The sequence below is a fragment of the Hemitrygon akajei genome, chromosome 4 (assembly GCF_048418815.1).
Source record: "Hemitrygon akajei chromosome 4, sHemAka1.3, whole genome shotgun sequence".
NCBI classification, from domain to species: Eukaryota; Metazoa; Chordata; class Chondrichthyes; order Myliobatiformes; family Dasyatidae; genus Hemitrygon; species Hemitrygon akajei.
The window spans coordinates 56,072,126-56,085,570 of NC_133127.1; the positions used below are offsets into that span (position 1 = coordinate 56,072,126).

General features: G+C 40.2%; 1 protein-coding gene across 5 annotated transcripts in view; it reads right to left on the minus strand.

Annotated features, from left to right (window-relative positions):
* Positions 1-13,445, minus strand: part of LOC140726365 (janus kinase and microtubule-interacting protein 1-like) — a 395,420-nt gene that overhangs the window by 127,023 nt on the left and 254,952 nt on the right. For 4 of the 5 annotated variants that reach the window (XM_073042649.1, XM_073042647.1, XM_073042648.1 and 1 more), the window contains 3 exons: positions 7,603-7,812; positions 6,792-6,842; positions 521-640 (listed from right to left, as the gene is read on the minus strand). In XM_073042649.1, coding sequence (XP_072898750.1) covers positions 521-640; positions 6,792-6,842; positions 7,603-7,812 — 381 coding nt within the window. The remainder of the gene's footprint in view (positions 1-520; positions 641-6,791; positions 6,843-7,602; positions 7,813-13,445) is intronic. The other variant, XM_073042651.1, reaches the window with a different exon arrangement.

Sequence of the window (13,445 nt, forward strand, 5' to 3'; positions counted from 1 at the left end):
AGGTTTTGACAGTGCTCACTGTCTGCAATTAATCTTATTTTACGTACTAGGATACAGGGAACTATTGAGCCCATTATACCCAAGCTGTGTCCTGGCAATTGAATTCCCAAAATCCCATCACCCTTTTCCTTATTTCCAGTCCAGCAACTCCCTTTGATTTTTTCCCCATTTACCCACACCAATGGATAATTCACAGCAGCCAAATTATCTATAAGCACATCTTTAAGATTTGAGAAGAAACTAGAGGACCTGATGAAAACCTAAGTACTCACAGAAAATGTATAGGCTTCACTTGGCAGCAAGCGTGGTCAGAATCAAACTGGGATCTCTGAAGCTGTTGGGCAGTAGCAATGATTGCTTTATTATCCAAATATTACATAAAATAACTACCTTGCAACTGAATGGATTTCAAATTCTTAATTTTCCTTCAGTTGGAATGTCTTTTTTTTGCTCCAGTGTAAGATAGCTGCAAGATGTATTCATTTCCTAAAGTGAATGAAAGACATGTTATTGAGTTTACCAGTTCGTTCCTTTCATCCGCCAGCAAAGTATTTCTGTCTTCCAGCTTACGAATCACAGCATTCAATTCAGCGATCTTTAACTGAAAACGTCGCACATCCCTTTCATCCAGAGGTGGCTCCTAAATCAAAGTTGACAAAGAGAAATCATATTATGTTTCTGTTAACAAAACAAATACAGGTGTCCCCCCCGCCCCCACTTTACAAAGGTAGAACATTCTTATGAAACCTTTCTTAAGCCGAAATGGCGTAAAGCAAAGAACCATTAATTTATATGGGAACATTTTTTCGTAAAAGCGAAAATCCTCTTTGTAATGCGAAAACAGGTTACTAATGTAGGTCTTTTGTAAAAGTGAAGTGGCGTAAAGTGAACATTCATAAAGTGGGGGACACCTGTATATCAACTTTTGGAAGTTGTAAATACAAAGAGGTTTCTCAGTGATCCATGTACATTTGCCAGACCCAAGAAAGGCAATCAGCACTCACAATTAACATTAATCATTTCATACTTTTAAGCTGCTTCAGTGATCTCAGTTATACCAATTCATACTGCGTGTGCTCTTTCCAAGATTAATGATCAGTACACATGTTAATATGGTTACATAAAAATGGTTTGTATTTTATCATTTTCAAATCAAGCTTCTATTAATTAAAAGGGAAGGGACAGTTGCTTATATACTATAGATCCTTCTGCTGGGCTCAGAAACTGTTTAAAGTCAAAAAACAGACCATCCTGTAAGCAAACTCTGAGTGGAAGGAGGAAGGGGAAATGGAGACGTTAATCCTAGTTGTATCTATTTTCTATGTACACATTCATGACAATTTGGACCAGTTTTGTTTTATAATGGCTGTATCAGAAAGAAACTGGAACAATATCCTCTACTACATCAGGCAATTTTTCATTCAACCCTAGCAACCACCTTAAACAGACAATAGAACCACCATAAACTGCTACTGGGACAACAAATGACTGCTTAAATATCACAGTGCTTAAAGTGCACAGACTGAGCAGCAAGTTTGTCACAAAAAGCTTTGCCGGGAGTAGATGTACCCGAACCTCACCATACGTGGACACATCACAATAAACTCAACTTGACTTGATGCCCATTGCAAAGAAACCTACACAGTAAGGTGCCAAATAAAGGAGGATGATATTGGCGCACTAAGGATACGTACGGCAGCATACTTGTTATTCTTTTTTACTGAAATATTGATCCATAGGCCAAGACCAATGATCCACAGTTGTAAATTTGAATTCTGCCAGCAACAACAAATAAAATACTCAGAGTGGTTGGTGCGTGCAATGCACTGCCTGAGTCAGTGGTGGAGGCAGATACACCAGTGAAATTTAAGAGACTACTAGACAGGTATATGGAGGAATTTAAGGTGGGGAGTTATATGGGAGGCAGGGTTTAAGGATCAGCATAACATTGTGGGCTGAAGGGCCTGTACTGTGCTGTACTATTCTATGTCCTATGTTTTAAAAACAAAGTTGTTACATTCAGCAATTAAAAGGCATGATCAGATTTCTGTAAGGTTCTCTTCTAGCTCACTAACACATCATTAAGAAGGGTTGACCTGATCCAGTTCAGTCTATGTGTGACTCCAACAGGGAACAAACAGAGAAGCCAGTGAAGTGCAAAGTTTGCATCATCACCACGTTCTGAAGGTTAGCCAGTGATGGCCAGCAAATGCATTGCTATCCTATAATGCCCTTAATCTGTGATTAAACATAGAAACATAGAAAATAGGTGCAGGTGTAGGCCATTCGGCCCTTTGAGCCTGCACCGCCATTCAGTATGATCATGGCTGATCATCCAACTCAGAACCCTGTACCTGCTTTCTCTCCATACCCCGTGATCCCTTTAGCCACAAGGGCCATATCTAACTTCCTCTTAAATATAGCCAATGAACCGACCTCAACTGTTTACTGTGGCAGAGAATTCCACAGATTCGCCACTCTCCATGTGAAGAAGTTTTTCCTCATCTCGATCCTAAAAGGCTTCCCCTTTATCCTTAAACCTTATAAAATTGAGTAGTCCTCTTGGCACGTGAAATGGAAAACATTGCAGGGCTGCAGCAAAATTCCTAGGTGAGTAATAAGACTGATGTGACTGCTGTTTGGAAGCTAGCATGGACTTGATGGGCAAAATGGCCTCCTTCTGTGTCACAAGTAAGTAAATAGTGGCTCCAAGGCAAATATCATCACATTGGTAGTCAATTCTTCCAACTTCCTTCTACTTTCTTTAGAATCACCTTCGGACCACTCCCGGAAGATACTTTGCATGAATCCCTTTTGCAGCTACAGGTAGTTAGTTTCAAGCTGACGTCACAAGCCCATCTCTTGAGACAGATGAATTCTTACCTTCTCCTATTTAGCATTACACACCATCAGAAAGTAATTTTGCATCTCATGTTTTAAATAAAATGAACTCCAATCATCCAATCCCCACAAGGCATAGGCTCACTCGTTAATTCTCCCCCTAACAAAGACCCTGACCCAAGCGGGCATAACAGTGACTGATGTGGACAACGTTAGATCTTGAAGCTACTGTAAGAAGTACCTTTCTGAGACTGGGATAAGGAATTAGGCTTATTCTGTCAATTTCATTGTACCCAATTATAATGGAACTCATTTGGGAATCTTTGCTGTCAGTATGAAAAATGTTACTTTGCCTAATTATCTAGACACAGATTATCTGTCCAATCCAGTACTCTCTATTACAGTACTGGATTGGATAGATTAGTACATTGCTTGTTTGTCTTAGTGAATTTATCTATAGGATGGTTGTTATTTTAACATTTGTAAGGATTGTTTGAGAGGTGTTAAGGTATCAAGGGATGTGCTATCATGACCACAGGTCACTATGCTGCACTTTGGGAATAAGTGCAGCAATATTCTAGATCTCCTTGTGATTCAAATAAATGACAAGTTTCAGTCGCAAAAAAAAGTGCTGAGATTCATACATTTTTGTTGGCTGAGAGAATGAAGAATACGTAAGGAAAGAGAAATCCAAACCTGGTTGCTTGTACTAAAACGCATTTGTGCTTGGAAATTCATCACCAGAATTTCTGGTTCCATTTTTATACCAAATTGGTTGCTTAACTTGTTGCATGTTTACAAATCAGAGGATATACTCCAGCATTGTGAACTCATAGAAACTGATCAGAGTTGAGCTACAGATCTAATGACATAGCAGAAATGGTTAGAGTGACTGAATGCCCTACCCCTCCTCCCAAAAGACATTGTGAAAGATTTCACAAAATTTATTCTTCTTGTGCATGAATGAGTGAAACGTATGGTCCCTGCATGACACACTTATAATCATTTTGGTTATGGATAGTTGCTGCAGGTGAAATTACTCCCTCTCACCTTAAATAAAAGTGCTCTGGTATTAGACATTTTGACCCTGGGGAAAAAGATTCTATCAACTCTATCTATGGCCTACATAATCTTATTAACCTCTATCAGATCTCCCCTCAACATCTGCCACTCCAGAGAAAACAACACAAGTTTGTCCAACCTCTCCTTATAGCTCATGACTCTGGGGCATCTGGGGCAGTGGAGATGGCCTGATGGTCTGGACTAGCGCCTGGGATGAGGAGGTATCTGCAATCAGGTAACAGACCTAGCTCCAGACTAGGTTGAGTCAGTGATTAGGTGAGAAATTGTGGTGGCTGGAAATCAGGGCTTACATGTGGTCATGTGGGAATTATGTGGTTTTAAATGCATTCTTTCTTATGGGCTGGGCATTGCTGGTAATCCCACTGTTTCTTTTCCAAATCCAATAGCCTTAGATGGAAAGACTGTTAAAAATGTTTGATATTGAGTCACATAGGGAGAAAGTTAGGTTTATGTCCTTAGAGGTTGCTGTCAAACCTGAAGAGATTTGATGACAATTCAGTAGATTGACGTACTGAGACTAACCGTATTTATATATCCTATATATATTTAGTTATTTGAATTTAGATTACTCAGCTGAAATGATGAAATTCAAACCCATGTTTCTGAATCAATGCCCCAGATTTCATGCTGTTGACCTAATAATTTATCCATTAACTACCATTCTTCAATGTAGAGAATCTGTTGGTATTGGTGGAAGAACTGAGATCACTATGTTCGAGTTGATTGAGCAGCAATTTAGGGTGGGATCATTGGTTGCTTGGATGAAGGAGTAGATCGGAGAAGGAAGGTCATAAGGCCAGGGAACACATGGAATAAAACTATGCAAGGAAGAATTACATGCAGTGTCACAATTTGATAGGCACCTGATATGGAATTTGTTTCAGGAATGTAGGGAGGTCAAAATGGGATTTGTGTACAACGAGTTCAACAGGTGCTTGATGGTTGGTGCAGAGCTGGTGAGCCATGCTGTACAACTATAAGACTTGAGATAAGAAATACGAATATTGCTCACTCTAGGAAGAGCTGGCTGAATTTCTGAAGCAAAGCAATGGTAAACCAGCAATTCATATTATTTGATCAAATTTCTAGACTGTTAAATTCAAGGCTAAGCAACCTAAATGATAAATAGCTCTTGTAATGCAATGGGCTTCACTACCCTTGGAAGTAAGAATATCACTTCAATATATTTGAAATATAGCATGTACATAATAGGTAAATTAGCAATAAGAAATATGGGTATTACCTCTTTCTACAAGGTGGATACTGCCTAACTGAAATGTATCCTGACTGTCATGGGTGTAACTAGTCATGGGTGTAACTCAGTCATTTACCTGTAGAAAATTAATACTGACCTTGCAGGGTAACAAAATATTTTTTAAATAGATTATAAATTGGAGTTAAAGAGACAAACTTTAAAAAAAAACACAATCACTTGGTTATGTCCTAATTAAGGCATCTAATGAAGGGCAATGAAATCCATGCATGAAGAGATTAGCTAAGGCTGATAATTGAACAAAGATCATCAGGTGAGTCTTTAGGAAGATCTGTTAAAGCAGAAAATGTAGAACTCAAAGAAGTTAGGATGCCTAATTCTCTAAAATGGAGGATATGAAGACCACACGTTTTGTTAATGATAAGTAGAGGGGAAGACCCAGTAGGTCAGAAAAAACACATCAGGAAAGTATACGCTGCGAGAGAAGCAGGAATTAATGCATTGGATGGTGGGGAACCAATGGAAGCTGACAAGAACTGTAAGTTTAGTACAGCAACTCAGAAATCTAAATACACACACTCAAAATCCTTATTAAGACTGGATTATTGCATGTTACACTGGTGAGGAAGCAGAAAGATTCAAATCACAGAATCATGTACAGAAACTAGCACTGTGGCCTGTTAGGTTTATGTCACCAAGCACAAATATAAGCCAATCCCAGCTTTTTCTACCCACATTCCTATCCATTTCCCCAAATTCCACCATTTACGTGAATGCTGAGGGCAAGCTGCAGAGACAAATTCAGAAGTCTTTGGAATATTGGAAGAAACCAGCACACCTGGAGTAAACACATTTGACTGCACAAAGAACACGTGACCTTCACTCAGAGGTGTGAGACGGCATCCTACTCATCTACCATTCATCATCCTTCACTTTTGATTAAAAGAATTAAAACATCCATTATTTGAATATTATTTTTAAAATAAATCTTCCACTTTGAAAATATATTTAATTTCACAGATGAATTGCTAATATAATCATCAAATCACTTTAAATGACAGAAAGAGTAATTTTATTGCAGAACAATAAGCTACCCCGGATATGGCAACAGGGACGAGGCCATCAAAGGGTATGAGCTAAGTTATAGTGCTTGAAACTATATGCATAATTTTAATTTGTTAATTTACATTTCCCTCCCAAATCTCCAACATGAGGATTGGAGACAGGCTTCTCTCAGAACTTGTGCTCTTCATTAATGCTACTGAACGTACAGGAGAACTAAAAGTTTAGATTCCTTCAATGTAAGGAAGGTGCTCTCTTTCTGACTCTTCCTCTCTGGGGATTTGCAAGAGGCTTTCAGGCAAACAAGAAGCACAAGTTGAATCTCCACTTGTGGCAGGAGATTGCCAGAGCAGCTCGGCGATTATTAATCGCAAAAGATAATCAATCTGCACTGGAGTAAGAAATATTGTGTTAGATACACATCTACGCACCATCCTGGCATAAACAGTATATGTAGATCATACGCATCGTTTCTTGCACTTAAGCCTACATTAAAGGGTCAATGTAGAGATAAGTACATGTCATTCAAATACTTACTTCAGATGCTAAAGGACTAATGTAAAGGTAAGTACACTTTGTTCATTGTACTTACCCTGACACTACAGTTCCCCTTTAATGAATACTGCTCCTTTAATGGTTTAATCTGCAAATAATACAAGATATTTGAAAAGACTACAAAATCTTTGCTGATTATTAATTGATAAACTACAAATGTTATTATTCTAAAAATATGTATTAGCACCAGACTCTATGCCTTCTGTCATGATATGTAGCATAATTCAAAACTGATATTCACTAGTTTAGACATTTACTACTTACAATTTTGAAGGCAATTTAAAAATATCTGGAGCTAGGTATCTGCTGCAGCAATTCCTTTGTTTCCAGTTTGGCTCTAAGAAACTTGAAGAATGATACCTGTCCATATAACCACCCATTAAGGATGCAGTCATGATTGTCAAAGATTTTCTCTCCAAGAGTTTAAACAGTGAACGTGGTTTTACTCTTTTCATCAGCTCTTAGCAAGCTAACACCACATTCAGAGCTATTTGTACTCGTAAAAGGTTGGGCAGATGGTATGCAGAGAAAAGACTTGTAACGAAAGATGTCACAGCAAAGATTAATGAGGTGGAAGTTCAAATGAACTTGGATGCTAACTCACAGACTTAACATGTACTTTTCCCAGCACATAAGCATTGTAAGAGTGAAGAAAATTTTAGGATTATATTGAATAGATTAATCTCAATGCCAAGAATAGATTATTAATTTGTAAATCTATAGCTAGAACCAATTTGCCAAGGGAATTGTTTGTCCAGTAGATTTACCAACACAATGAGTATTATTTTCAGGTTACCAACAAGCAACATTGTTCAGAATATCAAAACAAAATAGGTAATAGTTCTTACGTGGTTAGCTGCTGGTTCTGAGGTGTCCCCAGCAGCACTGGGGAATTCTCGCTTGGGACTGCTATGGTATCGCTCTGCCTCTTTCACTTGCACTAACTGCTCATCAAGGGCTTCCTTCTGCAGAATTAGCTTCTGTGTGTGGCCTGCTTGAACCCCAAGATCCTTTTCCAGGGCAAGGATGACTCTGTCTTTGCCTTTAATCTCATCCATCTGGGAAAAAAGAAAACAAAGTGTGGTGAACTACATATACCTGTCTGGACACGCCCCCTGCTGACTGCTCCTGTGGCTCGGCCCACAGACCCCTGGATGAAGGTGATTGCGGTCTGAGCCCGGCCTCTCTGTCTCCAGGATGTAGTATGGTGGTCAATCACTGCTTGTTCCTTCTTCCAGTCAATAAAAGCCAATACCTCACCTTTACGTCTCAGAGTGAGTTATTGATGGTGCATCACAAAGTTAGTGTAAAACTTACAAAACACCACCACTGGCACTCCAAAGCAAAGGAAAAAAATAAATACTCATCGTACATCATGAGTTTAAAATCAAGGAGAATTTTAATTTGTGTTTGCGATCTGTTTTTCTCTCTTTCCTATTTCTGAGGATGGATTGTGGTTTAACTGTTTTTCTTTTCTGTGGATGATCAATTCCATCATTTTCTGATTTTATTTCAGATTTCCAGCATCTGCAGTTTTTATGGTGATTAAAGAATTTTTATTTGACTATTCAGAAGATCCCATGATTTACCACAGTGTGGCATTTTATTTCCTTTTCAGACAGCTTAGTTCTCCCTATCCATTCCCTCTACCTTGTCATTGCTTCCCATGTGTTTCTTGCTTGGGAGGGTAAGTTGTGGATGTGCATCCCATCTCTCCCACCATCAACATTGCAATCCAATTATGAAAATAAAGTGTTTAGACTAACACATGGACCAGAAACTGTTTTTTGTTTAGCACCTATCTTTATAGTAGGATTGAGTCTAGGAACTCATCTCAGCATGACTCAATAAGACAGATCTTCCAATTTGTTACACTTGGTAAATGTCCAAATGCAGGGAGTGAAAAGGAACAATCAGCTTTCTTTACTATTCTGCCCTTTATGTTTCGAATACAGCAGTTAAATAATTTCCCTTCAGGGGGAACAGCCTCAGCTACTCCAGACTATCCACACAATTGAAATCTCACATCCCCATAACCACTCCATTAATTATATTTCGCTCACAGATTAGAATTTTCACATCCATCTCATCGTAGTTTAACCAGAAGTGATGCAATTTCCTAGCAACAGCAAAACTAGTGCTTTATAGAGGTTCAACAGAATTTCCTTGCTTTTGATCACTAAGATTTTTTGGTCTATTTTTAAAATAATTTTCACAGCTTAACTTGCCACTTTCAAATATTTTTGTACATAACTACTGAGATCTCTGTATTCTTTTACTCCTTTCAGAATTTTACCCTTTGCATTACACGGCCTTCCCTCAAACTATTACTACTTCTGTTATATTTGATTTACTATGTCTTCCTCTTCGATCACCCTGTGTATATTCTCTTTATCTATTTCTAAACTATCCACAATTCCAAGTTTTCTATTGTCTGCAGATTCTGGAAGGGGCCTTGTACACACTAGTCCCAAGACATGAATATGTATGAGGAACAGCAGTGGTCCTAGTACAGGCCCCTGGGAAACACTGTTTACCTTTCTCCAGTTTGAAAAGCAGCCATTCATCATGACTCACTGCTGACATTAAGCCAATTTCACAACCATGCTGCCTCAGCTACTTTTTATTGCATAAGCTTCAACTTCAATGATCAGCATATTACATAGCACTTTATCAAGTACATTTTGAAAGTCCGTAAACGTGTGCACAACATTAACTGCATTGTTCTTCATCAACTGTTAACCCAACAAATACATTTTCAAAAACACAAGAGATCTGCAGATGCTGAAAAGCCAGAGCAACATGCACAAAATGCTGGAGGAACTCGGAAGGGCAGGCAACGTCTATGGAGACCCTTCACGACTGGAAGGGAAGGGAGAAGATGCCTGAATAAGGAGGTGAGGGGGCAGAGGAAGGAGGACAAGCTAGAAGGTGATAGGTGAAGCGGGTGGGTGGGGGAGGGATGATGAAGTAAGAAGCTGGGAGTTGATTGATGGAAAAGGTAAAAGGCTAGAGAAGAAGGAACTTGATAGGACAGGACAGTGGACCTTGAAAGAAGGCACACTGGATGTGGGGCAGCAGGGGGAAGTAATAGGCAGCTGAGGAGATGGGGTCTGAGTGGGGAATTGAAGAGGGAAAGGAAGTTGGAGAAATCAAGTTGGAAAAATTAATTTCCAATTTGGTTAAGCATGATTCAATTTTAACAAATTCATTTTGTTCAAATGACTATTAATTTGCTCCAGATCAGTATTTTTAAGCAGATTCACTACTGCTGTGGTTAGTTGGATGCATCAGCAAGCGAGATGAGGCGGAGAACAGGGCTACAGTGGGGAACTTTGTCACATGGTGTGAGCAGAATCATCTGCAGCTTAATGTGAAAAAGACTAAGGAGCTGGTGGTGGACCTGAGGAGGGCTAAGGCACCGGTGACCCCTGTTTCCATCCAAGGGGTCAGTGTGGACATAGTGGAGGATTACAAATACCTGGGGATACGAATGGACAATAAACTGGACTGGTCAAAGAACACTGAGGCTGTCTACAAGAAGGGTCAGAGCCGTCTCTACTTCCTGAGGAGACTGAGGTCCTTTAACATCTGCCAGATGACGCTGAGGATGTTCTACGAGTCTGTGGTGGCCAGTGCTATCCTGTTTGCTGTTGTGTGCTGGGGCAGCAGGCTGAGGGTAGCAGACACCAACAGAATCAACAAACTCATTCGTAAGGCCAGTGATGTTGTGGGGGTGGAACTGGACTCTCTGACGGCGGTGTCTGAAAAGAGGATGCTGTCCAAGTTGCATGCCATCTTGGACAATGTCTCCCATCCGCTCCATAATGTACTGGTTAGGCACAGGAGTACGTTCAGCCAGAGACTCATTCCACCGAGATGCAACACTGAGTGTCACAGGAAGTCATTCCTGCCTGTGGCCATCAAACTTTACAACTCCTCCCTCAGAGTGTCAGACACCCTGAGCCAATAGGCTGGTCCTGGACTTATTTCCACTTGGAATAATTTACTTATTATTATTTAATTATTTATGGTTTTATATTGCTATATATATTTCTATACTATTTCTACACTATTCTTGGTTGGTGCGACTGTAACGAAACCCAATTTCCCTCGGGATCAATAAAGTATGTCTGTCTGTCTGTCTGTTTGTTACACTGACTCATTTGTAGACAATGGATTCATTTTTTCATTTCTTTTTTTAAAAATGGTGAAAGATCGTCAATCTATAATCTAACACCACCACTTACCTGAGAATGATTAAAAGAGAAGTTACAAGCATCTCTGCAACTTCCATCCTCATTCCCCTCAGCAACCAAGGATGCACTCCATTGCCATCCGCTGATTTAGTAACGTTAAGTACAGCCAGCTATTCTAATGCAAGTGCTTTATGATTTCTTTTACTTCTCCAATATCTAAATCTCCTCCATTTTTATTATAAGTTCCCTCATATTATTTTCGTTGGTAAAAATCTCTGCCGTTACATCATTAGCCCAAAATGTGGAAATACTTTGTACTGTCCATGTGGACAAATCATTCAAACATTAAAAACTATTCAGAACGTCAAAGGATTGCTAACCTTCATTTCAAGAGAATTATGGCTCAAAAATGAGATGATGATGCTTCAACCAAAAAGAATTTGATTAGAATCCATCTGCAGTTCTGGTTTTGACCATTCCTTTTAGGGAGGGTTTACTGCTCTTTACAGGAATGAATCCAGAGAAGCAGTAAGTCAGGAGCTGGGTGAGCATTAACCATCCACCCATCCAATACTTTGTCTAAATTTAAATGTGTGTACCTTGCTTAAAAAGTTAACTTCTTTGTACAAGTCACTCTTTCTTTGTTACCTAGGAAGGATGTGGTATCCCTCCATTTGGAATCCCGGTGGACTGAGAGAGCAATGGCTGCTGTAGCTAACTTGAATTGGCAAACTTCCAACTGCTACTAAAAGCAAGCTCTTACACACATGGAAAACAAAGTTTAACTTTGGTAGGGTTTCAGGAAGATTCTTTTAAGTTACAAGATGACCAGCTACAAAAAAAAAACACATGATCAATTCTGCAAAGAAAACATTTGTGTACTGTGTATTGATATCCCTCAATTTAACCATTTCACTAATTCATGGTGTTACATAGAGCTGCCAAAACATCATGCTCTGAAATTCAGATTGTTTGCAGTAAATATTGGTCAGGTTGTAGGGCCTTGGCAAATGGCATCTCATTCCATAGTCTGGTTTAATTTTCTTAACTGAGTAATGATTCTGGTAAGCTAACTAGAAAAGCATCCAGCTGCATCGTTTAATATCACGTAAGTTTTAAAGAATAGTTGGCTTAGTCAACTGTGTCAGATGGGCTGTCTTTTTCATGAAGTGTGCATGCTATACTTTAATGTCTCCATTGCATGCTTTAAGAGAAACAAAGCTGCTACTAGATCCTGACTTCTCATTAAATCCAGTTGGGGCTTCAATTGAAATTTGAACGTCAAATCCTTCAAAGGTTTTTCTTAGGTTACTACAGTGAAAGTGAATGTCAGTTATTAAAAACTGGGCCACTGTATCAACTTTTGTATTTTATACTAATTTGCATCTAAAATGGTAATGCCAACCATAATGCCTAAACACTCAGTCATCCATTGCCACTGGTACTTCTATTATACCACTGTGTCTTTTTTAACCCCACCTGATCTTGATTAGTAAGGGTGTCAAAGGTTATGGGGAGAAACCATGAGAATGGGGTTGAGGGGATATAACATGAAGGGTTAACTGCTCAGAAGCCACTTCTGCTGTGCCCGTTTGAACAATGCGGCAGCTCTCTCCCACGGACTGGATTTCACAGCATGGCACTGGCTTCTGGTTCTGGGCACCTGGGGTTCAAAAATAGAGTATCCAAGAGCCTTGCTCTCATTTTGCTCAGTCCTCCCCTTCAGAGTGGGTCGTGACCGAGGCTGAAGGACCACTGGGAAAGTGTGCTGCAGAAAGGAGGGCCTCTGCACATAGTTAGTTAAGTACCCGCTTTTTGAATGGTTAATATCATAGTTGGGTAACTTGTGGGGCCTTAACAAAGTACCTGTTTGAGTTAGAAGTGCGATTGAACATTCATTGTCGTAGTTTTATATCCCTTGATGAAGGCCCTGCAAAGGGCACTAATGGGTCTCCAGCAGCAGCAGGGTTGGGCAGTGGGTGGTGCCCTCCCACCCCATTCACATAGGGATGGGGTCAGGGCTCATGGCGGATATGTCAGTGATGCTTTTCTGGCCAGGGAGCTTGAGGGCCTCCTTCTGTGGTGCATTGGGCTAAAGGGAATGTGGACACCGGTGCCAAGGGAATGCGGACTCCAGGTAACCCCGACTATTGGTGGGGGACGCAGGGCTACGATAAAGGGTTTTAGGCCATTCCATTCATCCTGCAGGCGGCCATCAGACCAGGACAGCCAGGAGTCATGACTGTCTCGGCGGGGCATTCAGGGTATGAATGTGCTGTGGGCTAGATCCCTGCAAACAAGGGTCATTTTGCATTTGGGGGTAGCCTGGGAGAAGGTACTGGTGGGATTGGCCAAATGGGAGCCTTGGGTGATTCCACTCCCCTCAAGGGTAGACAACACCGAACAGTACAGGATCCTGGGAGGCACCAAGGAGATTCAGGAGACTGCAGAAGCCCTTTTGCAGGGAGGGATTCCTTCACCTTGCCACCTCC